The sequence below is a fragment of the Eutrigla gurnardus genome (assembly GCF_963514095.1).
Source record: "Eutrigla gurnardus genome assembly, chromosome: 5".
In the NCBI taxonomy this organism is placed as follows: Eukaryota; Metazoa; Chordata; class Actinopteri; order Perciformes; family Triglidae; genus Eutrigla; species Eutrigla gurnardus.
In genome coordinates, this window is record NC_139919.1 from 23,412,157 (window position 1) to 23,438,710 (window position 26,554).

A 26,554-nucleotide genomic window follows, 5' to 3' on the forward strand; every position below is an offset into this window, starting at 1 on the left:
CACGCTCACATTCACACCTACGTACATTTAGAGTCATCAATGAACCTATCCCCATCCTGCATGTCTTTGGACTGTGGGAGGAAACCGGAGAACCCGGAGAAAACCCACGCTTACACGGGGAGAACATGCAAACTCCACACAGAAGGAGGCAACAGTGCAACCCACTACACCACCGTGCAGCCCTGACAAAATATATGTAAAATAAAAAAGTGTAGTTTTATCTCAAACCCCCTCTTGTTTTTCTTCCTGTAAAATGTAAAACTTGTCGCTAGCAGGGCGACATTATCATGTGTTCGTTTTTCTGTGTCACATCACAAAAGCTCTAATAGCGGTTTTACTGTGACTGTAAGGTTATGAATTGATTATGAATATGTTAACCTTGTTCCTGGGAAATACCTTTTTATCTGTTTGGTATATGGAAAAAAAGCTTGAAGCACTTTGATGCCTGTGAGGCTCAGCGACCGTTGCCATGGTGAAGACATCAGTTATAGGTGCAGATCAGAGCTGTAGCAAATTTAAAAAGTGTCAGTTGTTTAACTTTCCTTCACTCAACAGTTACGTAACGTATCTTTCCTGAAGATTTCCTTTGACTTTCTGTCCACATCCATATGTTTTTATACAGCTGTAAACTTATTGTAGTAGTGATTCAACAGCCAGAGATTGACACGTTATCACGGGGCCCCACAATTTTTATTGGCGTCAAACTTCTGCGACAAAGTGCTGGGAAATAAATGTAGCCACATGTTGAAATCAGTTTTGGTTCCGCTAAATACACGCAGAGAGGGAAGAAATTACTCATTGGCGAGTTTAAAAACTTTGGTCGTGATCCCATCAAAGGGCCCCGGTGGTCGTTGTCATATTGGCCATCTGCCTGTGTGTGCAGTGATTTGATTACCTGGGAGCTTCATTAGAATTAGAGAGACGGGGAGATCCGCACCGGTAGCTCCCCGGTCCTCCTGACTCGAGTGTAGAGTTACCCTTTGCACGGAAGAGGCTGCATTGATTAGCCATATGCCTGGGAGGTGGTGTAGCCTCGCCCTGTGCCATCACAATCGCCTCTAGGGGACTGAGAGTCGGGTAAGTTGGATGGGCAGAGACATATCGTGTATGGGTTGCTTTCATCCCCCCAGTGTATCTTTGCAAGATCCTATCTCCCTTGGTTACCAACAAAGCAGTGATAATGTGGACATGAATATGGGAAGCCTTTGCGAAGGTTTTCCAGGAAAGAAGCGATGCAGGAAACTGCCAATCAACAGAAAGCACACCGATAGACAAGACTATCGCCAATGATAAGATTTTTCTACAGCCCATTATGTATCGTCTTTGCCGATTTTTTACCCTTTTTCTGCACATTTGATTGATAGACACACGTCGTTCTCGTCCAGAGGAGCTTGACGGAGGTGCAATCTTTACATACAGCGAACACACCTCAGCTCTGTCAACAAAGAGCGTTTAGCATGATTATGGTTTCATCAGCTCCTCCGTCAGCGCTGCTCCCCGTGTGGAGCCGGCCTTGTAAGAATGATGAATGGCTCTTTTAATTGTTTCTAATTGATAACTGCTCTGAAAGACTTTGTTATGAAACACCGCCAATTTAGTAACACCGATACACTGTAGTGGCTTATTAATTCTCTCCCGTCTGGCTCGAGCGCCGCACAATTGAAAAAGAACTCCGTCTGTGCGTTTGTGGGCCGACTAGGCAGCAATAACTCCTGGTGTAAGAGCGTGCCAGTTTTTAAGCGTGGAGAACGCTCTTTATTTTTTGACTCACTTCCCCGTGTCCAAGTTTTTGGTGCGTTCAAACTCCACGCCTTAATCGCCTTAGACATTACAGTGATATCTCTCCTGATTGACTACCCTGCTTATATAGCCGGCTTGGAGATGATCTATAACTATGTTACAGCCTGGCTTACATGTTTATCATTATCATTTATGATGAGGCGATATTGGATTATAAATCCTCATTCTGCCGCCCTTTGGCAGGCGTGCTCGGGCTCGGCTCTGCTGGCGAGCGGCTCGGTGAGAGCATTTGCATACATATTGTCTCACACCTTCAGGAGGACTTTCTCTTTGCTCCGTATCTACCCTTTCAAAAGTTACATTTAATGAATAAAAGAGGAAATGAAGGAAGCAGGAAAGGCGGTAGGAATGTAACGAGGGAGGGCCAGTCAGAGAGGAGAAGGACGTAGGTGGTCGTAGACTGAGACACCTGTAACCTGGTCGTTTAGTATGTTGTTTATTTGACCGTTCCCACCTGCTTCGCCTGTGGGGCGAAGCCTTTATGGGTCCACCTGTGGTCTTCTAGTCAAATCACCCAGGTGTTAACTTGACACTTTGATCTATCTCTTTCAGAAAACGTGAGTAATGTGTGAGAAAGAGGTGAAAGGTGGAGGGATGTTGAGATGAACTTTAAACAAAAAGGCGGGATGAAAGGGCCACATAGCAGCTCTGTTTCGTGTAATAACAATTGTTGTTGTCGTTTGACTGTTGAAAATTTCAAAAATCCAGCTGCTAAATGTTGCTAATAGACAAAATAAGAACGCTGTGTTCTAATGTAAGAATGTTGAAAGAGCGAAGAAAAGGGCTCGATGGTTTAACCTTCCTCGGTTCTGGGCTTTAGAAACTGGTTATGAGCTTTTTGTATTTGCCTTGAATACAATAAAACCCTCACCTCTTTATTGTGCCTGTCATGTTTCTCCTTCTCCGTTGTCATGTTTCCTCCTCTTCTGCTCCCCCTTTTCCTTTCCTCCTGCATCTCCACTGCCTCCATCCCTGCAGTGCTCAGGCTGACAGCTGTTGGGCCGGCCAGCCTGTCATAATAACTGAGGTCCTCGGTGTCTCAGGTGGCTAGCGTTGACTCTTCTCCGAGTACTTCACAGCCACGACAGGACATTTCCTGAGGCTATGGGTGATGAGGAGAAATGAGGATACGAGCAGTTCGGACAGGAAAAGGGACACGGGAACCAAGAGTTCTAGCGTTTGTTGATTGTATAACGCCTTTACGTAAGGTCTTCGATGCGTAGAGCAGATATAGAGTTGTCCCTTCTCGGTCAAAGCGAGAGTGAAGAGCCTCCTCATTAGACAGACAGTTTGCTAATATTACCTTCTTCAGGAGATATGTCAGTGTTGTGTATACAGCTTGTTGTGCTGCCCCCAAGTGGCCATCTATTGTTGGTTAAATAGAGAAAAAACTCAAACAAACGTGAATTTTATTAAAATGAGCATCACTCACATAGATATTGATCTGCCAAGCTCCCCTTACTACCAGTGATGTATTTTTCATTATAACCAGTTATGTTATTATACGTATTTTTCAAAATAATGTATTATGCTTTATTATAATTTGAGTGGTATTGTTATCTTTTTACTTTTAATTTAGTTAAGATTATATTATAATAAAACATACCTGACTTTTTTTGTTTGTTTGCTACTGTTAACAAAGTTAGCTTCCATAATTTGAGGTCAACTTTACAACTAAGTGTTAAGTCATCTTAGCTAATTGCATAGGTAGCAACCTGTCAATCACAAGGTAGCCACGCCCTAAAGCATACCCCGCTTCATAAATGGGACCATAATTACTAAATAAACATCATCCCGTATTGAGGAAGACTTGAAACTAGCAAATGAGACCATAAACTCCTGTTTACAATGTTTGCTGAGATAATAAATCAAGTGAGAAGTAGGGTCATTTTCTCATCGACTTCCATGCAGTCGGACCTCTTTGTATTCCTTCCCTGTTCTTATTATTGTTTTATCACCTGTAAAGTCACTGCTGTTTGCTTTTTGCACCAATAAAAAAAAGAAATAAATCTGCAAATTGAGTAAAAAAAGCCCTAATGGCCATAAAGCATCCAGCATGCTTTAGTTGCAAGAGCAAATATCGTATAAGGTTAAAAAGAGAGATGCTGCCTGAACGTTTTGCATATACATTCAGTTTCCTCTTTATGTTGATGAAAGCATAATCGAGGCTGCATCAGGCGTTAAACTGCGAACACATTAGGTGTCTATGGACATCATTTTTAGGAGACAGGGCTGATATATAAGACGAGGTGACAGGCAGAGATGGCTCGCGGTGTCGAGGAGAGAGAGGTGGCGAGGGGGCCACAAACCCTTCAAGCCAGCGGGAAGCTGTCTCTGCCGAGATTTATAGGTTCTTTGGGAGCTGGACCTTGCACCTCGCTGTCAGCGTCTCTCTCTTCATCTCCCCGTTGATGCCCATGCCGTTTCCCGGAGAGATTGATCCATAGTTTTCTTAAAGTCGACAGGCAGTTGAGCTTGATGTGACAGTACGAGACGTAGACTAAGAATGTTCCTCGCCTGCTCACGCAGCGTAGTCTGCATACTGCTGCTGCTGCTGTGTGTTTGTCTCCGCTGCCCTGTCATGGCTGGAGGTGTTTTCCTACTTTTTGATTTCATAAGAGACCTTTATAAATGTCTGGCTCTCTGAGGCAGATACAGACAGACACTCAGACAGGTCGGTTTTAGACTGGATGAGACCTGCAGTAAGCCCTATATCAGCCTGGCTTTGCTGTCTTATTGAACATTAAGGCTCTTCAGTTTACACTCGGAAAGAAGAGAGAGAGAATTTTGGAGGGGGGCACGGTTGATCTTTGCCAACAATATTGCCTCTGTGGATGGCAATAATTGGATTACTGTGTTTTGAGATGTGTTTGCGATGTTTACATGGGCCGGTGGTCTTCGCTGCAATTATTGATGTGACAAGAGGCGCTTGGGAGGCTCCTCGCGGCTTTGTGAGGAAACATCGCCACTCACTTTAGGCTCATTTGTGAAATCGCGAGGTGTGGCTTCTGTCGCTTTCCGAAACTGCACAGTCGCACTTATTTCATTTGGTTCGCGTATAGACATAACGAAGAAATGGCTCAGCTCAGCAGATGAAACGGTGGTACGTCAGGACACCGGCAGGACGCCCCGGCAGCCAAACGTTATGTAAGAGGGGAGAGCTAAAGGTTGCCTTGTCTCCTGAACTACCACAAATCCACACAAACAAAAACGAGCAGCGCTGCTTTCATGCAATATTAAAGGTGGTCCTCTTCTCCGCCTCAGGGGGCACAGATGGATAAGGATGCCTAAATATTATGGATCTTTGGACGTGAAGCTGGAGAGACGTGAGACTCGACCGCTCCAAACATCTCCTCAGCATTATAGAAATCACAGTTAAAAATAAACAGCCCTAACCTAAAGCAGTTGTTAATAAATGGGCAAAGTTCAATGCTTGATGTATGAATAATTATTGTGGTCTTCGGGGAGCTGTCCATGTAAAATTAGATTGCTGATTGCCAATCTAAATAATTAACGGCAGTGTGATTATGGGAAGCTTAGTTCACTATGCGTTCCACACTCCGGCCTTTTACAGCTGTCATATGGCAGCTTAGGAAATAATGAGCGTTCACATTGTGTGGGACGGCGTGGCGTGTCGCTACCTGCCCAGATGCTAGCAAACGGCATCGACGGTCTGCCGTCCGGAGCCACTCATCACCGCGGCAACCCATAAAACTGTCACCGGGGAGACGAAATGTCCAATGCCCCTGAGCTATATATATATATGTGAAGAAGCAACTGTAGGTAAATGAGTTCACGTGTGTGGACGGCCGTGCCTTCAGGTGGACGGACAGCCTTGAACTCGGGTTGGCACTAATGAGTTGGCCGTCTTCTCTCCACTCACTGGTGGCGAAAAACAACCAAAGTCCACAGTAACACGTAGGGTTTTAAATCGGCTGAAGTCCTTTCCAATGTAACAAAAAATGCCTCCTTAATGCCTCCATAATTTGTCATGGAAAGGAAAAATACGCCGCAAATGACTTACCATATTTTGTCAAACACTATTTTTCAGAATGTTTTTTTGTATTCTGGTGCCTTTTTTTTCTCATGGATCATAGAAACTTCCTCTGCGATTCTAAATGAACATTTAGGACTGGTGCATTTTGGGTGCAAGTTCAGGAGGCTCAAGAACAGGAGCAAGAGGTCTTCATGAGGATGATGGAAACATAAATAGGCCTATGTAATGTAATAATATTTGTAGTTTTAAATGTTAAGATTACTTGGTGAACTATGGCAAATGCCAGTAAATTTAGGTAAAAATACAGACTTTGCATGTCCTGTGCACGGAACACAGATGTGAGGTGAATAATTTGAGGTCCCTTGGCAATACTCGCCCTGAGCGAATACGGCCTGAGTCACATAACCTTGTCATTTAGCAGCCCTGACCACACGTATCCACCTGAATTAACATCAGCCTTGTTTTCTTGTTTGTGTCCTGCAAGAACCATGAGACTTGTGGGTAAAAGTCTGGGGTATGATTTGAAAATGAGTTTGTACAACGTGTCATCCAACCTCGGAGGTCAAAGGTGCTTATAGACGTTCTGGGGTGGAAAGTCCGCCATGACAGCGAGAGGACCAAACACATAACATGCAGACTCATCCAAATGCAGATGTTTTCACACACACACTTTGGTTCACACCTACCTCGAGGTTGATCAGAGCAACTATTGTGGGAACAGAACAATGTGACAAGTCACCTTAAACCCACGACCTCTGCTCAATAGTAAGACGTGGCTTGACCTGAATTATCATCGCCAGCCTCGCTCTCTTTCTCTGTCTCCTGTTGGGGTTTTAGTCTCTCCCCATTGTCTCGACCCCCTCCTCTCTCGCCACCTGGTATTCAGCGGGCAACCAGACATTCTTGACATTTTGCAAAGGTTGGAAGACAAAGAACCTTTGTCTCCTAATAAGGGCGCACTCTGCACCCCACCTGAATGAGAATACTTGGAGAGAGAGGGTGTGTGTGTGTGTTTGTGTGTGTTTGAGGTGATGCCGTTATAGTGGCGTGGTTGTGTGTGGAGGGGGGTCAGGACTACATACAGTAGGACTACAGACGGGAGGGTGCGATTGCAAATGAGGATTGAAATCGGGTCGGTGTGACGGGAAAATGAAAGTTTTGGGTTGTAAGAGACATAAAGCGTTCCGTCGTTGTGCATGCAGGTACGAGGCGTGGGAGGAGCTGGTTTGTGGCTGAGAGAAAAAGGAAAGTGAACATCGTTATGATGAAGTCCCTGTCTGTAGGTTGTGAGTGATAACGGTTAGATTTCAGAGGCCGACGTAAGCTTGCTGCCGTTAGAAATGCGGCGGCGCACCCTGTCTCGGATGTTCTACAAGAGAGCGATATTCTCCATCACTGCAGGAGCTCGAAGCGGAACTCAAAACACCCAAGGTCCTTCTGGTCTCTCTCCCTCTATCTCTCATCCATCACACCCCTCAGCTCTACCTCTCGCCTCCCTCAATCTATCTTGCACCTTATTCCGCTGCAGTTCTCTCCGGGAAAAAACTTGCTCCAAAAGAGCCGAAGCGAGAGAAGAAATAGTCTTCCAGCAGGACGGAGGTTAGGACGAAACCAGAGAGGTTTTAACTCGCTGGAGCTCGCCACCTGGTCGTGCACCTTCCAACCTTTTGCTTAGTTTCTTCTCTGTTGTCGCCCTGAAGTGCCGCAAATTTGCAAAAGTGAGAACACAACTTTTTTTTTGTCTTAACATTACATAAGCATAAGGTAAAAATATCTGGACCCGTCCTTTCAAAAGCAGATGGTGTGGTTATGACATCTGGCTCGTTAAAGGCAGCCATGGAAGAGCCATGGGTTGTTGTGAAGTAAGCAGCTCTGCTAACAAGGAGGAGAAATGTTCTCTGTGTGTGTGTGTGTGTGTGTGTGTGTGTGTGTGTGTGTGTGTGTGTGTGTGTGTGTGTGTGTGTGTGTGTGTGTGTGTGTGTGTGTGTGTGAGATGAGCTATGAAACAAAAGTATGTGCTGCAAAAAAATCTTCACTCATAGTCTGTTGTCTTTATATTAATCTCCATCTTTGCCCCTCTCTTCTCTCTTCTCTGTCTGTGTGGGTATTCTGTCACTCACTGGAATGTGGGCAGATATGGGATCACATTCAGACTTCCAGATTCACTCTGCTTCTCGACTCAGAAGCCAATATTAGCCACGCGGTCGTTGTTTTACCCATGAGCCCGTTGCCTTGGAAACGTTGCATAAAAGGGAGTGGGAAAGCGGATTGCCCCTCGCGGATTAGGACGCAAGGTGGCAGATCTCTCTCTTCCTCTCTCTCCCCCCCTCGTCCTCCCAGCGTCTTCCTCTCGCGCTCTTGTTCTTTCCCCCTCCCCTCACACTGCATGTGTCAAAGCGCCGGCGCTCCAACCGGCCCCTTGTGCCACGTGTTGAATCAATTCACACCTCCAAATAAAGCTCCACAATCCAGAAAAAAAAGAGAAAACCAGCATATCTGTCACGGTTTGCATTCAACTAAGTTAAAAGCTCCAGTTGGAACAGTGATTTATGACCCAATTAGACATGTTTGTCTACTCAGCTCTCACACACACACACACACACACACACACCGCTCCGTGAGCTGTGCTGTGTGTCATCCTTGGCTGTGGGAGGCCTTGGTTGGAGTCGGGGAGGACAGCGCTCTGTTGAACCCACTGAGACCACATGTTCAAGACTGCATGACTTAACCTTCCATGGCTTCCATGCACGCCACGCTGTGTCTACATACCAGAAGCATGAGCGAGACAGAGGAATGGTGAGGGAGGAAAGGATGGCCTTGGCTCCGGAGACGGGACATTTTATCTTCTGTGTCTACACTCACTCAGACTGTTTTCATGCAAGGGGAAAAAAAGACACTTAACTTGATGCTGTCAGCACTGCAGTTCATCCCAAAAATGCACTAGCGTCATAGCAACACTTGTGTGGGCAAAATTAGTGAAGTGGTTTGTGATTTTTTTACGAAAGGGGGCTGTAGGTTAAAACTTTGTGATAGTTTTGTGTGTTTCTACCATACCATCGTTCCAGAGCCTTGGGGCTGCAACTGTAAAGGCCCGGTCTCCCCTAAGCTTCAGCCTGAACTTAGGAACAGCTAATTGTATACAATATGTTATAAGGGGTCCCTCCACCGGGTCACTATCAGCCAAGGGGTCCTTGGCCTGAAAAATGTTGAAGACCTCTGCTGTAGGGGATTACATAGAATTATTTAGATGCTGTTTGATGAGATTCGTACGCCAACATTTCAATCATGTGACTTCATGTGCCACTCGTCTATATCTTTATTAAGCCTCTTATCTTTCTGTCTCCAGGTGCCGATCTCGGCGGTCTGATGGACCTGGAGTCTCTGTACCGCGGCGTCGAGCAGAGCATCAACCACACGCGAGCCGGGCGGATGCGCAGACAGACCCTGGACCGGGCCTACAACATCGAGGTGCTGCTGGGCGTCGACGACTCGGTGGTCCAGTTTCACGGGAAGGAGCACGTCCAAAAGTACCTGCTCACACTCATGAATATAGTAAGTGTTGCCAGATACAAATACATACACGTACAGATCTGAGATACTTCTTATACATCGACTCCATTACGTTTTAATTCTTGTATCTTATGATCAGATAAAACCAACAAAGAATTAGAATTTTTCACATAAACTGAAGGATGAAATGTTCTTCTATGCTGACTTCCTCAGCTAAATAAAGCCCCCTGGATCAGCAGAAAAATGCATCGTCACTAAGCTGAGACGAGGCCTTTTTTTCTGAGCTCATGAAAAGTTTAGATACTTGGTTCTCGTGGGACAGCAAGACAACAAACATGATGATATAATTGAATATGATGCTATGATTGAACGACACACAGCAGTTAAACTGTTACACAACCATAAACATCTAATTCATTCACACAATGATGCAGCACCTTTTATTATTCCAAAAACATTTAATAATATCACTGACAGGGACCATTATTCTAAAGGTCTTTTATCTTTACTAGAGTCACAGTTCACAGTGTGGTATTTTAGTACTTGCTATGGACACTTGTATCACTACTACACACCACACATCACACACACAAGTGTAGAAATGTGTCTTCACGTACACCAAAAATGACATTTATTCTCTTGCTCTAAAAAAAGATAATCATTAGATGGGAAAACTCCATCTCATTTGAGTTGAATGGGAAGTAAGTCACAGAGAGGTCATAGAAAGAGGGCAACACACACACACACACACACACACACACAGACACACACCAACTGAATGAGGATTCAATTCCCTTCTTACATGTTCTCATCCAGCAATCAGCCGCAGGTAATCCTTTCTTCTCTATCTGAATATGATGAGATTTCATTTGTTTGAGTGTGTGTGTGTGTGTGTGTGTGTGTCTGTGTCTGTGAGCGTGTGCATGTGCATCTGCATGTGTGTGTCTGTGTGTGTGTGTGTGTGTGTCAGGTGAGCCCTGTCCTCTGAAGGGGCTCCTACATATCATTTCATCAGGCTTTGTGTCATGTCATCATTCAACTCGAGTGTGTGTGTGTGTGTGTGTGTGTGTGTGTGTGTGTGTGTGTGTGTGTGTGTGGAAATGAGTGAGAGAGATGCAGAAGCAGCAGGCAGTGTGCTCCAGGCCACAACAACACTTAGCCAAGCACTCAAACTCCCAGGTGTGTGTGTGTGTGTGTGTGTGTGTGTGTGTGTGTGTGTGTGTGTGTGTGTGTGTGTGTTGGTGTGACACTGAGCACACTGCAGACTTTAATCTTTGCAAATTAAACCCGTGGTGAGAGTGCTGCGTGCACGCCTCGCTGCGCGTGCAGCACACCCTGTGTGTGTGCGCGTGCTCCCGTTTGCCGCCGCTCGTATCGCGACCCACCGCGCGAGGAACCAATCTCCGACTGTTAAGCAGGTGCAAGCATACAGCAACAAATCCTACCACACCTCTTTGTCTCAGCTCGGCGCTCGTGAAAGAACAAGGGCCGCTGCGCTCTCTGCTCCCCTTTTAGATATTTGTTAGACAATATAGGAGAAGGGAATCTGCCGCCCTGTCGCAGCCCCCCTCTAATCTGTGGGGAAGAGACGGTGAGACGGAGGGAGAAGGAGTATTTTAAACAGCGCGTTTTGGAATAAATTACCGACAGCCAGATAAACAGAAATAAATAAATAAGGGCTGCCTCCCACGCGTGGCATCTGGGCGACTTTCTTCTTGAAAGTTTGCTTTGCTCACTTCAGGATGGGTGTGCTCTCTCTCTCTCTCTCTCTCTCTCTCTCTCTCTCTCTCTCAGCAGCACGGAGTTGCTCCACACTGAGCTTGTGTTGCATTGTTGCTCCTCTCTGACTCTGTGTAGTTTATGGCAACAAATCCTCAACATGTTAAAAAAAAAAACTTTCTACGGATAGACATTTAAGAGAGAGATTTGAGAATACAGCCATCCCTGTTTTTGCCACAGGTGTCCTCAAAAGTAAACTGCACAGAAGCATATGCATCCTCTCCCTTCATTAAATAAAGGCACCATTATTACATATTGTTCCTCCTTCCACTTGTTCTTGGCTCCTCTCGCTGCCGTACCTGCAGACTGAATTGAGTGAATCCAACACAAAGTCTTCCTTATGTGCGTTTGTGTTTACACTTTCAAGACACCTAAGGAAAAAGGTGTGTGAAGTGATCCTCCGTCTTTTGTTGCAGCAGCTGTTACACTGTCATACAGCCACCTTCAAAGGATAAATAAAGCTCTCGCGTTTCAGCACAAAAGGTCATTCTGCAAAAACTACAACGTCAGGCAATGTTTCTCCAAGGCTTATTTTCACCTCCCGTCTTCCCTCGTCTACCCCGGACATCTGTCAGTCCGTGTGAATGACTGCCAGAGTGTGAGCCGGGGGTCAAGGTGGACGGGGTGTGTGTGTGTGTGTGTGTGTGTTGGAGGGTAGGGGGCGGTACTGATGTCTGCAGGACATCAAAGCGCTCCCACAGAAAACCACTAAATCCTGTCTGTGAAGTTCAACGGGAGTGTCAAAGTGTGTGTGTGTTTGTGTGTGTTAACGTGTATGTTGCGTTAAATGTGTGTATTTGTGATGCTGCTTCCCACTCCTTTCCCATGTGTTTACCTCCCTTGAAGACGAGAGACAGAACACGTGGCGTTTGCTGAGTTTTGTCGATTTGGGAAGGGAGGACAACACAAATTAGAAAAAAATATGAGGAACGCAAGGGATATAGAGAGAAAAGGGAAAAGAACAAATAAATATGTTGGGAAAAGGAGTGAGAACTAGAAACGTTAAGGGGAAATGGCTGGAAAGGTGCGTCGTGTTTCACATGGATACAGGTAACTAAGTGGGCTGATGTGGAAGCAGCAATGTTCCGGAAAATCCTGTGAAATACGATGTGCGGCAAATGCCAAGTGGAGGCCATTGTGCAAGTAATGTGGCGGACATGGCGATATTTTGAGTGGACAATAGCGATCTGTCTGTCTGACTCTCTGTCTCACCCGTTAATGGAGACCTTTAAAGAGGTGCGGCTAAGTGTTAATCACGCTCCCTCCGTGGATATGAATAGTGTGTTTTTTTTTTTAATGATGCATATTGATACACCGAGGTGTATTTTGTCTGCGGCTTCATTTTTTTTGCCAAAATGTGATGAGCATAATTTCTGGAAGAGCTGTCTGGAAGCGGTGTGGATCATTCCATCTTTACCAAAGCTCCTGCAGGCAGCAAAAAAAAAAAGTTGCATTATTAAGTGGAAGGAAAAGCTGGGAAAGGAGAGGTAGTCCAGGTAATAATAGACACCTTGTTAGCTGGAAGTGTCACAGAAATGTAAGGAGCACTGTCAGAATGAGAACTCAAAATGCTGGGTCTCGAGTTTTTTTTTTCTTCTCCCATATTCCCATGTGTGTTGACAGAAAGATGTAGAAAAGCTGTCCAAAGTCTCCTCTAATTTATGTAGCACTCTAGCCAAATTTTATTTGATGACTCAGTTCTGTCTCATCGGCAGCTGAGAGTGTTTTCAATGCATGTTTTTTTTTTTTCAAAATTGTTTCCAAACAAATTTTGATTGCCTATTAAATGAAACCCGCTCTCCGTGATGAGTTGATTGGAACACGTGAGCTCGGTGTGTGAAGCGCTGCGAAATATTCATAACACAGCGGAATGTATTTTAAGCCATGCATCCCTCGGTCGTAGCAAGGAAGGGCAGAGGAATAGACATATTCTTACCTGTATATGGCATTTCAATGTGTAAAGTGAGGATTGGTTATAATAGTAGATATAATACTGTCATGTCTCTCTTGTTCTCGGGTTTCAGTCTCAACTTTCCCTCCCTTATTCTCTCTTTAAGGCCCTTTGCTTTGCTTATGCAGCAGCTAATATCTCACACCCTTTTAATTTAATCTCCTCAACCAACAATTTCAAGTTATTAATGTTTTCTGATACTGCTAAAGGGTTAATAACGTGAATTTTGTTTTTAGAACGCACCAGGCCTATATTTTCAATTATGAATTTGAATTATGAAATTATACCTATGAGCTGAACAATTCTAGTCCTCGTTTTCTCCTCAATCCTGTCCTTATTTCGTAATGATGATTGCAGATTTAAGGGTTAACTTAAGTGACAGGCTGTGGCTGCATTATTTAGCCGATAATAATGATTTTGTGCCTTGCTGACCTCTAGGCCTGCATTAGTTACCACACACACACACACACACACACACACACAGTCGCTCACACACACACACACACACACACACACACACAGATCTGGGCTACCTGGGCGGTAAGTAATGACACCAGGCACCGCCCTGTAGCAGCATTAACGAGTGACATGCCTGAAGAGTTGTTAACAATGAACTGTGTGTGTGTGTGTGTGTGTGTGTGTGTGTGTGTGTGTGTGTGTGTGTGTGTGTGTGTGTGTGTGTGTGTGTGTGTGTGTGCGTGCGTGTGCATGTATCAGCACAATGCAGTGAATATTATGTGGTTGTGTCCATCCGCATGTAAGTACATGAAGATATATAAAGCTAAAGTTGGGAGTGAAAGGACTCTACACTGCCTGTGTGTGTGTGTGTGTGTGTGTGTGTGTGTGTGTGTGTGTGTGTGTGTGTGTGTGTGTGTGTGTGTGTGTGTGTGTGTGTGTGTGTGTGTGAGCGACTGTATGTGTGTGTGTGTGTGTCTCATTAGAGTGGACCTTGTGTGTCGGGTCACCTGGAAGTCAACCGCCCCTAATTGACCTCACAGTTGTCAAGGAAACGGACTGGATCATGCCATGTGTGAACTGACCCACCCAAGTGTCCATGTCATCTCAGACATACAAACACCGCTACACACACACACACGCACACACACACACACACAGCCATTATGTGTCACTTACTCAGTTAGACTCAAGCCTGCCAAGATAGCGAGGGAGTGAGACAATGCTGTATCTTTTTTTTAACGTGTAAAAGATCGCTGAAAGAAAAAACTTTGCTCTTCCCATCAACACTCACGTCCTTCACCCTACAACTCCTCCGTCCTTGTTTTCAGGAACTAATAATAAAAGTATATTAAATGAAAATTACATTCGCTTTAACATCATAGGTTGTTGTAACTGAACTCTGTTTATTGCGTTTATAATTTCCAGTGGTTGAATTTGAATCGGTATCGGATTGAATTTCTATACTTCTTTTTACCCCACCACATTAACCTGACAGCTAAAGGGACTAGTTACTTTAAAGATTATGGTTTAACATGCAAAGCATATCAATTAAAATGATTATAGATTACCACTTTGGAAAACAGTAGAATGTCTCTTACGGAATAAGCTGTTATGTCAAGATAATTCCCTTGAGACGCTTGAGAAGAGAGAAGAGTTGTACTACAAATGTACAAAAGAGTCCCTCAGGAATGATTCAAGTCTCCCAGGAACATGGTTTAGTTATAGACCTGCAGGAATTCTGCAGGTGTTGTGGAGGACTATGCATCTCTGCACTCACACCAGGGCCATTTGATCCTGCCCCGGCACGATTGCCCCCCAGCCCAAACGGGCCTCAGCTCAATTGCATGTTGTACATACGTCATCACGTCGTAATACGACACACGTGTGGCTTGATGTTGTTTTCAAGGAGCGCCATCTCAAAGTCATCATAATAGAGAACAACACAGAGAAGATGACTGAAATTTTACTGACATGTCCCGTCTGCACATATTTCTATAACACTCGGCCTGCATCAGCGCATGCAAGCGGAGCGGAATTTGGACAGAAAAACACAGCAACATTTATATTATAAAACTGACCAATGTGACTTTATTTAGATGTTTCTGAATGTTACGTGTAAAACTGTTGAGAGTTGTGGTTAACAAATTAGGAGTCTTTAGACTTGAAGGAAGCACTTTTTTCTTCACGGGATGCTGGAATTTCCAACTTTACGCCACGTATGGAGCCGAGCATTATGTCACTACAAATGTCTCCTCTCTGGTCTTTAAAAACCCGCAGCTCCGCGCTCCATTCTGGTTTTCTAAGAACGCCTCGTCTCCGCTCCCCTTCTGAGCTCCTTCCCCACTTTGCCACGGTGCTCTCTCTCTCCCCTCTGTTCAGCTTCCTGTCTCTTTCCCTCTGCCTCTCTGTCTCTCTATTCGTAGCATTCCTCAACCCTTTACCTTGCTCTCGCTCGCTGGGTGTGTCTGAATTTGGTTCTTCATCTCTGTGTGTGTGTGTGTGTGAGTGCGTATATGTGTGTGTGTCTCTCTCTCTGTCTCTCTGTCTCTCTCTCTCCACAGCGTGTACATCAGCCATCTCATTACGGCTGTCTGTTTTTACATCCCTTTGCCTCATTAGGCACCGCACACAGCCACTAAGGACAGCAGGCCTCAACTCCTGCGCCAATTTACCCTCTCTCTCTCTCTCTCTCTCTCTCTCTCTCTCTCTCTCTCTCTCTCTCTCTCTGTCTCTGTCTCTGTCTCTCTCTCTCTCTCTCTCTCTCTCTCTCTCTGTGTTGAACCAGTATAATGCTCTCTGCATCTCCCTTGCCACACATTACCTTGTTTCCTTGCATTAGGCTCTCTCCTTCCTTCGCGTCTTTCTTCCTTCGTCTCAGTCTGTGCTCATGGGAAACCGAGTTCCTTGCACTCTCCTAAACTTCCTTTTCTCCCTTTTTGTTCGGGCCTTTCTCTCCACTTCTAGCCTCTCACAACACTGTGTTGCTGGTGGGATACTTTAGTCAGATCTTTCTAATAAGGTGCCCTTTATAGCAGCTTTATAATTTGTAACTAATGGATGTATTTGTGGTTAATAAGACCTTTTATTTATTTATGCTAATATTTATAACGGCATACCCCATCGTTTATTAGAGAAGCACTTACATGATCATTAATTGATGCATACCCAGCAAGTTATGGCTAAAGTAATGGCTTATAACTGATCTATGAAGCATTTTTTTTAATTTCCTCTGCTGAGACTCATGTTCCCTCCTGTTTCTCTGTGTGACACCAGGTGAATGAGATCTACCATGACCAGTCTTTGGGAGCAAAGATCAACGTGGTGCTGGTGAGGATTATCATGCTGGGCTACGGCAAGGTAAGACCTGATGGGACACGAGTCCTGCTCCCTCTAAAAGTTGACTGTGGTGCAGTTCTTATCTCTCCCTCTCAGTAATATCTTTGATACGAGGATGTTCCCACAATTGCTTTAAGTACCTACAGTAAGCACATCCAAGTCGTACACACACACACACACACACACACTCTTAAACAAACACACAAACATGCACACTCATCAGCACGCACTGATGCCCGGAGCCTGTTATTCCAGTGGACTGAGCAAAAGAGGAACTAAAAGCATGCGGCGTCCCAGGGGAGTGTTTTCAAGTCGCACGCCTTCACAGTTCAGCACCAAAGCACACAGAAACTCTGCCCGTTATGCAATCAGCCTTCCTCCCTGTAGCAAGGAATCATGGGAAGTCCAGGCAAAGATAAAAAATCAATGATAGCCCTCCCTCATTCATAAACAGAAGAGACCGGACGATGGGGCTTCTTGACCGTAACTGTCTTCCTGTCCGCGCTGAAGAGGAGAGGAGAGTGGTGTGGATGAGACGCAAAAGCAGAGATGAAGATAAAGCAGGGCAGCAGTGGAGAAGGGCCGGGATTACCCCACGGGGTGATACCAGGGATTTTATTGCTTGATAGGTGCTCTGTGATACACTTATGCGGCTGTAGCCTTATCTATTCCCTTCCTCTCTCTACATGTCTACAATCCCAGTGGAGCCCCGGAAACACCACACACACACACACACACACACACACTCACTCCTACATTGGTCATTCTGGGCCAGCCCCTATGCAGCTTCAGCCAAAGCTCTGGCTGTCCATCATCCCCAATTACCGTGGCAACAGAGCTGCACCCAGACAGCCTGCAGATTGGCTATGTGACCCTGAATGCAGGCGCACCCACACTTCACACACACACACACACCAGCACAACATGAACACACGCCTCACCATTACAAATACATCTTTAAAAACATTAAAAACACTCTGCAGCACACTCAAGCTACACACACTCTTTCCTGTTTGAGTCAGGTGTGCATTGTGAGTGTGTGTGTGTGTGTGTGTGTGTGTGTGTGTGTGTGTGTGTGTGTGTGTGTGTAAGGAGATGTAGAAAGCGAGGCAAAAGGGAAGCAGTGGAAGAGAGACTTAGAAACACTTGTATAGCAGCATGGAGGGAGGAAGGGGAGCGGGAATCCTAATGAGGAAGAGAATGAGAGGTGAAGGTGAATGGAAGGAATTGCTGGAACCTGGGAGTTTATTTGGGTGTCGGTATTATGCAATTAATTGGAAGTAACTATTCTGTAATTGGACATGTTTGACTATTAGTGCATAGCTTGTTAATAGGCAGCTCTGTGTTCAGTTTCTTTTTTATTAACTCATCAAAATTACAGGATCAGAAGCATCATTGTGTGAGTGCTGTGGATCCCTGGGAGAGTGTGTGTGTGTGTGTGTGTGTGTGTGTGTGTGTGTGTGTGTGTGTGTGTGTGTGTGTGTGTGTGTGTGTGTGTGTGTGTGTGTTGTACACCTCAGCAATTTGCAAGATGTGCTGACAAAATATAACATTGTGACACTGCCCCCTACAGGGTTGAATAAAATGTTGTTGTACCAGAAGCAGGTTTAGTTCCCGGTTTTGGTATCATCTTTACGCCCTCTTCTCTCTCTCCCCTTCCCTCTGTACGTCTCTCTCTTTCCAGTCCATGAGTCTGATTGAACTGGGGAACCCGTCTCAGAGTCTGGAGAACGTGTGCCGCTGGGCCTTCCTGCAGCAGAAGCAGGACACGGGGGACGCCGAGTATCACGATCACGCCATCTTCCTCACACGGCAGGAATTTGGACCCACGGGCATGCAGGGTAACGGAAGATATGAACACATACTGCTTCCTAGGGTGTTTAACATATAGCACAGAGATTGAAAGTGAACGCCCTCCCTCTTGAGGGCCTAAAACTGATAAGTCTACTGTCGTCTCTGCCTCGTGAAGCTGTATAGTGCACTGTGGGTTCGGTGGTTGGTGGTTTTCTGTGCAGCAGAGTGCAGCCTAACAGGCAGGCCCAGGGGAGAGGCCTCTAAAGGCAGTGGCCTAGCTATCCAGAAGCCCTTCAGCTGCCCTTGGGCTCAGCCTTCAGCAGCAGAAAATCAATAGGCAGAGCAAGGCCAGCCACAGTCCCACAATTAAAGGCAGTACAGGACAGACAAGCACACAGGGAGTTGGAAATCGGTATATGTAGGGCTACGAGGCAGGGTTTAGGGTTAGGATTAGACACAGTGTGTGTGTGTGTGTGTGTGTGTGGGGGGGGGGATTTAAGGTAGAAGTGAATAAAATCAGTTTCTTTTTCTTTTTTTCTTTTTTTTTTAATTGATGTTTATGACAGACAAATACAAACAAATACTTGTTACCTTATTCTAGTTACATGGATAAGATACACATCTTGTATGCATTTATCAGTATCTATCTGCCCAGTCTTTTTTTTTTTTTTTCTTCTCTTACAAACAGCAACAAAAATAGCAAAAAAAAATAAATGCAGTCCAGCAATAATGTACAAAACAGGCCAGACCTACAACACAAAACATATATCCACAAAACAAAACAAAACACCCTAGGAAGTCTACATATTATACCAATCCTGTACCTGCCTCTAATAAAATATGGAGAGATGGCGACATTCTTACATATCCAGCAATTGAGCAAGGAATGGGCCCCACACCTCGTTAAATAAATCTTCCCTCCCAGCCACTCTATAGGTGACCCGCTCATAGCTGGCCATTGAGCTTAAAACCTGTATCCACTCCTTAAAAGTGGATTGAGTGGGAGATTTCCAGTGGCGTAAAGTTATCCTGCACCCTGTTGTCATAGCTAGACGACACCAACTTTTTTGGTGTTTCGACATTTGAATGTTATCTGGAAGTAACCCCAACAAACATAATGCAGGGTTTTTGATCAAGTGTGTGCCCAGCACCTTATTCAAGAACACAATTATTGCATTCCACATGTCTTTAGTTTTGTCACACTCATATAACATATGTACAAGAGTTCCGACCCTTCCATTACATCTCCAACACAAATCACTGTTTCTGAGTTTCAGTCTTGCCAGTTTTGAAGGGGTCCAGTAAGATCTATTTAATATCTTATAACAAATGAGTTGTGATTGTGCTTCACGTGAGTAACAGTGCCATGATGCATATAGTTTTTTCCAATTATTTTCTGGAATCACTTGAGCCAGGTCCTTCTCCCAACACGCTTTCAGACCATCCAGTTTTGGCACTTGTGTACTTCTAATAAGTTCAAAGAATTTTGAAGCTCCTCTGTTTTTCTCTCCAATCTTATGGGAAATTACCTGGATTTCAGTCCGACTGTGCTGGATATGTTTGTTTGAGAGAATACAATGTCTCATTTGTAAATATCGCCAGAATTCAGAGTTACTCAAATTATATTTATTTTTAATCTCATCAAATGATCTAAATCCCACATCTCCCATCACATCCTCAAGAATATGAATCCCAGATCTAATCCATTTGTTCCAAAAGAAACTTTTCTTATCAATTAACAATTTCTTGTTATGAATAAAATCAGTTTCATCTCACAGATCCCATGGACATACATGGAGTCAATTTAAAGATGTCCCAAAAAAATGTGCTAAAATATTATTAGGAAAATAGATATAAATTGAATTGTGTTACAATATGAACTTGATTAATAATATTTGTGTACATTTTGTTGGGTATGGATCATTTAAGCTATCACATTTATTTATTTTAAGAAGTAATCCACATTTTTCCACGTCGTATGCACTGCAAAAAAATGTAGCAATGAAAATGAACAATGAATCATTGCAAAGTTGTTTTGCATCCTCTGAAGCTTTCAGGAGAACACAAGACTAAGTCTGCGAATCGTGACCAGTGTGTCTTTCTTCCTGGTTGCCTAGGTTACGCCCCAGTGACGGGCATGTGCCATCCGGTAAGGAGCTGCACTTTGAACCATGAGGATGGTTTCTCCTCTGCCTTTGTGGTCGCGCACGAGACCGGACACGTGTAAGTGCATTTGCCATAATGAAGTCTTCAAGTCTGCTCTCGTGGTACAACAAACGACAACAAAGCAGTCACTTATGAGACTGTATTGATTTATTACAGTGTTGGGCCATCGGTCACCTCAGCCAATATCTGATGAGAGAATTGCTTCTACCTCCCACCCTTTGTTCCTTGTTCTTCTTCTCCTCCCACATGTTCCCAATCTGTCTCCACTGGTTTATATCCCCTCTCTCTCTCTCTCTCTCTCTCTCTCTCTCTCTCTCTCTCTCTCTCTTGCATGCACCCTCTCCCTCTGCAGGCTGGGGATGGAGCATGATGGCCAGGGGAACCGCTGTGGAGACGAGGTGCACATGGGCAGCATCATGGCTCCACTGGTGCAAGCCGCCTTCCACCGCTTCCACTGGTCCAGATGTAGCATGCAAGAGCTGGGGCGCTACCTTCAGTGAGACTCACACTCACACACAGATTCATACAAGGATTTAATTATATGGGTTTTTTAAGGTCAATACTCGCATCAATATTTTAGACTGAAATGCATCCGGTTGATATTTTGTGTGATTTTTGTTATTGTATAACAAAGTGTGAAAGTCATAATGCCAAAAATGGTACGGTGGTGATTTTCATGAGGCTTTCCATTTAATACATTTTAATGACTTGTTTTAGGTAAGTTGGCTTCAGGAGTCATAGTTATCCACTTCACCTATATGTGAACATTTTAATAGAATATCATTTTATGTAAATAAATGCTTTAAATGAATAAAGTGTATTAGAGCTAAACCTGGTAGTTGATTCATTGAATAGTTGATCAATAGAAACGTTTTTGATTAAGAGATTGTTTTTAAGTGCCAAAATGTAGGGGTGGGTAAAAATATCAATATGGCAATATATCGCGATACTTTGCCACTCAGTACAATAACGATTTTCAACTCCAAAGATTTCATTTTATTTTCAATATTTATTCCAGCGAATTTTATGGGAATTAATAAAATGGAGAGGCTGTTTTGAATGAAATAGTTTTGACTAAATTTGTCCTCCGATCAATATCATCTGATGTACATATACAGGTACTTGTGTTTTCATCTTTATTTATATTGTGATATCGTGATACGTATCGTATCGTGATTAAAGTATCGTGATACGTATCGTATTGTGAGGTTCTTGCCAAAACTCACCCCTACAAAAATGAATGGCTTCCATTTTTCAATTGATGATTGATGACTGGTTTCTTTAACCTCTGTAATTAAACACTGAATAGCCTTTGGTTTTAGAAATAACAAGTGACTTGAAAATTGTTAGTTTTTCACACTTAGAGACAATCCCAAAAATGAAAATACCTGTAATCATATTACACATTTACACATCACATTTATGCTGCACAATGACACGAACAGTCAAATGTAATCCCATTTATCCACTCCCCTTGCAGTTCCTATGACTGTCTCCGTGACGACCCCTTCGACCACAACTGGCCGTCGCTGCCTCGGCTTCCTGGTTTGCACTATTCCATGAACGAGCAGTGCCGCTTCGACTTCGGTGTGGGCTACACGATGTGCACCGCGGTAAGGGACCCCCGTAGCCTCGCGGTCACATTACTAACATAGCCAGAGTTCACTAACGCTAGCTAACATGCTGAAGGCGACTTCTGCAAGAGTCGCCACCAATCCAGCTTAGCATCTCTTTATCGCCTGAAATGATGCAGATTTTTTGGGGGTTCTTTGAATTCAGTCTAAATCAGAATTTGCTGGATTTCACTCTGGAAGATTCATTTGTATGGCAGCTCAGAAGGTTTCCCTTGTGACCTGAATGCAGCACTGACATCATCTATCTCTGATCAACATTATGACCAAAGTGTCACACATACATAGACACATTTTTAATAGCTATTTCTTTTTTCTTTTATAAATGTTAAATATGATTAAAAAATATATTTATTCAAACACTTGATACCACAGTGCCTTTACACGAGCCTGTCACAAACATTATCATGGTGTCAAGCTTCACCCAGCTTCAGCATCTCGCCCCATCTCCCTCCCTCCCCTCGTCATCCTCACCCACTCTATGACTGTGAAGCCACTGTGGCACGCTGTTGGGAAGCTGTTGCTTGATTGACAAAGGGGCTTGTTCAGGGGCTTTACACACACTGCTAGATTACCCTCTATTCTCTTGTCAAACCCATTCCCCTCAGCTACAAAAGGCGGGCCAGTCGGGAACACAGGTAAGGTAACCCCACCTCCCCGAAGACATGTGGCCCGTCATTTGTTTTTTCTCAGATTTTCTTTTTTCTATTTGTCCTCTGAAGTCGTAATTGTTTGTAATGTTGCTCCTTATATTTCTTTTTTTCTTTTTCTTTTTTTACTGTACTTTGTTTCTCTGTTCTACCCATCGTCATATTTTGCGACTTTAGTCTGCAGGATTCTAAAATGCTCATATCCCAGAGAAAGTGGCAGTAAAAATCCAAAAAAACACTGTGACTGTACTGGTTCACTGGCTATGGTGCCGTTCAACCCTTGAACCGTACCATATCCTGACTCCTTCCCTGCAAATCTGTGTTAAATCACGGCAGGAAGAGCCTCATTATACTGGCACACTCGTGAATATAGTCCAGTGGAAAAAGGTTGGAAAGATGTCTTTCCCATCCAAGGGGAAAGGGCTGAGCCAGAACAGAGGCTGTTTTTCCATGTTTCACCTCAGCTTTTAGGATCCTCCAGTCTGATGTCATTGGTGATTACCTACCACAGTCTAGCCATTGATTGTGACTCGTCCTCTGACCTTCAATGGTCCCCTGGGGGTCATGGCGGGTATGGAAGTCTGTGGAAAGGAGGCAGGAGGGCACGGCCCCTCCGCCACCGGACTGCGGGTCAGTTTGGTAGTATCCTCATCAATGGTTCATAATCGACAAGGAGGAGAATTCAGTCCTCCATCTGCGTCTTGGGGCTTTTCTCTAGAGGTCACCTTTCGGCCTTTTAACCTTTTGCCCTCTGCCCTCTGACCTCCCTTGTGACCTAATTAAACCACGAACTGTCTCTCTCTGTCATCCTTTGGTTTAGTTTGCATGAATGGCTGTGTGTTTCTCAGTGGAGCGTAGTGTACAGTGCAGTGACAGTGCAGGGCCGGTGTTGATGTTGTTGGGTATAACACCGTTGTGGTTCTTGTTCTAGTGATATTTCTCTTCTCATCTCTGTTTTTGATTTTTCAGTGTTTAGTCTCGTGATGGTTGAACTTGTGTCATCGACGTTGCCGGTGTGCTTTTGATTGTAAGAAGAGCCTCTCTCTGTCTCTGTTCCCTCCGCAGTATCGCACATTCGACCCATGTAAGCAGCTGTGGTGTAGCCACCCCGACAATCCCTTCTTCTGCAAGACCAAGAAAGGGCCGCCCATCGACGGCACCATGTGCGGGAATGGGAAGGTATTGATAGATTATTGTACTTCAACGCACATTACTGTCAAAGAAATTGGGATTTGATGGCACAATGTATCCGACTGTGTCTTGCGTTCTTCGCCTGTTGCAGCATTGCTTTAAAGGCAACTGCATCTGGTTGACACCTGACATCATAAAGCAAGATGGAAACTGGGGTACGTGGAGCGAATTCGGCCAGTGCTCCCGCACCTGTGGGGGAGGAGTACAGTTCCGCACACGCGACTGTGACAATCCTAGGTATGGATTTAAGGTTTTCGCGTATCAGGCTGATCGTTATTATGGATCAAGATATTTTGTGTTTTCTGTGTTAATTCCCCTCTGCCCTGCGACCCTTCTCAGACCAGCCAACGAGGGGCGTACCTGCATGGGGGCGACTCACCAGTTCCAGATGTGCAACACCGACGAGTGCGAGGACATCTACAGCGACCCTCGCGAGGAGCAATGCCACGCTTGGGACCCCCGCTTTGAAATCCACAGCAACAAGCACCAATGGCTGCCTTACGAACACACAGACCGTGAGTATAGGTTCTGTCATGGTATTGACATCTGGCCGTCCTGCAGAAACGTTAAGCTCGGGCTACGCCCTCCCATAAAACCACGCTATCTCTTTGGAAATCTCTTTAAAAACAAACCCCTCTTTGAAGCTTGCGTCTCACTGATGTCATCTGAACCTCACTAACTCCCTCTTCCTTCATCTTTTTCTCCGTCCACGTATCAGTTGGCACATATGGACAAACTATCAGGGTTCTCCACTTAATATCCGAAACCTCTTTACGTCATTGGGGTGATTTCAAATGCATGTGTGCGTGGTTGTCAGACCTTCCCTGTGTCTAAGCGGAGGTGTCACCGTCTTTCTGATAGGTATTAAATTATCATCCAACTAAAGGGCAGCCGTGGAGTAAAGTGCTGAGCTGTCGCCAATATGTAATTGGAGGTCACGCTACGCACCCTCCGCTAAGAGGGGCCTTGCTAAATTGTTTTTCTCCGGTCTTATCATTCCTACATGTCGTAGTTTACAGCAAGGCTTTCTCGGTCTCAAATTACTTTTTCGTGTGTGTGTAAGAGAGAGAGAGAGAAAATAGTGAGCAGGGAGGTGAAATTGAATTCCATTCATGGTCTGTCATCTCCCGAGTTTCCGATAGTGTTGGGGAAGGAAAAGAGAGTGTCTGCTCTGAGCGTGAAATCATAGTGTTTGTTTAGAGACGTTTGACACACTGTCGCTTTTTTACGTCTCTATGTAGGTCTTTTCCCACCTCAATAGATAAACTGTAACACACTCTTGAGCAAAGAAACATCAAACGTTTCAAGCAGCTGTTCAGAGGGATTCGTCCAATCGCAATCAAAAACCTGAAGCCCCAAATCATCTCCTGTTTTGATGAATCAAATGTCTCCTCGTAGAGCAAAGTGTTTCAGGTGGTCTCAGACAATTCACTTAACATATTGGACCTCCTTAAAACATGAAAATCAAATTTTACGGGTCTCAAAAAGTAACTTAATAAATCAACTTTTTCAAATAAAAAGAATAAAAATGTCTTCAGTAGTTTTTATGTATAGAGGCTGTTTAGGTGTTGATAGATGATGTATAGCTACTTAGGACTGATGGCTCATATAGACATACTCTAGTTTGAAGGTTACTCTATACAAATCTATGTTGACACGCGAGCTGCAGAAAAGAGTTTCTGTTGCTTTCTCAGTTCAAACTGCGAAACGTGTGTTTTTCTCCACATATTCTCATCCTACAGTAGCACGTCTGCCACCTGCTTATTAGTGTCAAAGCACCACGAGACAGGGTCTCTGGATCATGTCCATGTGTAATAAACGTGATAAAGTAGGAGTGCGCATTCTCGCTGGAACCAACTGCCAGGTTTTGTCTCTGGAGGCTCATGTATTTGTAGCATGAGTCACACAGACAGACACAATGAGACACGCTGACTCACGGAGAGCTCATTCAGAAAATATATTTAAAAAAAAACGGAATCCCACGTTGGTTGTAAAGACGAAATCATCGAAATGGATCTCGGAGGTGCCAACGGAGTCATTTGCGTGTTTGTGTTTGTTTCAGCTAACAAACGCTGCCACCTGCATTGCCAATCCAAGGAGACGCGGGACGTGGTCTTCATGCAGAGGATGGTCGTGGACGGCACGCGCTGCTCGTACAAGGACCCGCACAGCGTGTGCGTGCGTGGCGAGTGCGAGGTGAGTGGCGTCAACATCATGCTTGGTTTTACATCTACATGTGTTTAACTCTCCCGTGTCCACGTGAACAGAAAGTGGGCTGTGACGGTGTGGTCGGCTCCTCGAAGCAGGAGGACAAGTGTGGAGTGTGCGGCGGAGACAGCTCCAGTTGCAAAACTTTCAAAGACACCATCGCACGTACTGCCAAGAAACAAGGTGAACACACACCGACACACAATCATCCTGATTTAATGAGCCTCGTGCTGTCGGTGTAGCAGCTGTCTATCATGCTGGTCAGTGCAGGATGAATAGTTGGACAGAGTCCTCTCCTTTCACTCTGCAAACAGTGGTATGTTCAGTTAAACACCGCCCTCTAGTGGAAGACTCGTAACAATGTCCAAACCTGAGTTTTCCATTTGCCAAGAAGTTACGTCAAACCTCATTCTTGTAATGAATGTTTATTACTATATTATCTAACCTTGACGTCAGAGCAGAACTACATGCTAATTCCCCAAATTCTTACTTAATGTTTACTTTGAATGGAAATAGAGAGTGCTGGAAGGGTTTTATCTGGTGAGCAGAGATATTTGGTTTAAATGAGTAAGAGCTCTTTGTT

At 44.5% G+C, this 26,554-nt stretch overlaps 1 protein-coding gene across 2 annotated transcripts in view; it reads left to right on the forward strand.

Annotated features, from left to right (window-relative positions):
- Positions 1-26,554, forward strand: part of LOC311014076 (A disintegrin and metalloproteinase with thrombospondin motifs 2-like) — a 97,055-nt gene that overhangs the window by 61,158 nt on the left and 9,343 nt on the right. Inside the window, exons 4-15 of one of the 2 annotated variants that reach the window (XM_084010448.1) lie at positions 9,144-9,349; positions 16,269-16,352; positions 18,016-18,172; positions 20,243-20,348; positions 20,644-20,787; positions 21,772-21,904; positions 22,531-22,560; positions 23,638-23,751; positions 23,855-24,000; positions 24,103-24,278; positions 25,826-25,959; positions 26,031-26,154. In XM_084010448.1, coding sequence (XP_083866574.1) covers positions 9,144-9,349; positions 16,269-16,352; positions 18,016-18,172; positions 20,243-20,348; positions 20,644-20,787; positions 21,772-21,904; positions 22,531-22,560; positions 23,638-23,751; positions 23,855-24,000; positions 24,103-24,278; positions 25,826-25,959; positions 26,031-26,154 — 1,554 coding nt within the window. The remainder of the gene's footprint in view (positions 1-9,143; positions 9,350-16,268; positions 16,353-18,015; positions 18,173-20,242; positions 20,349-20,643; positions 20,788-21,771; positions 21,905-22,530; positions 22,561-23,637; positions 23,752-23,854; positions 24,001-24,102; positions 24,279-25,825; positions 25,960-26,030; positions 26,155-26,554) is intronic. The other variant, XM_084010449.1, reaches the window with a different exon arrangement.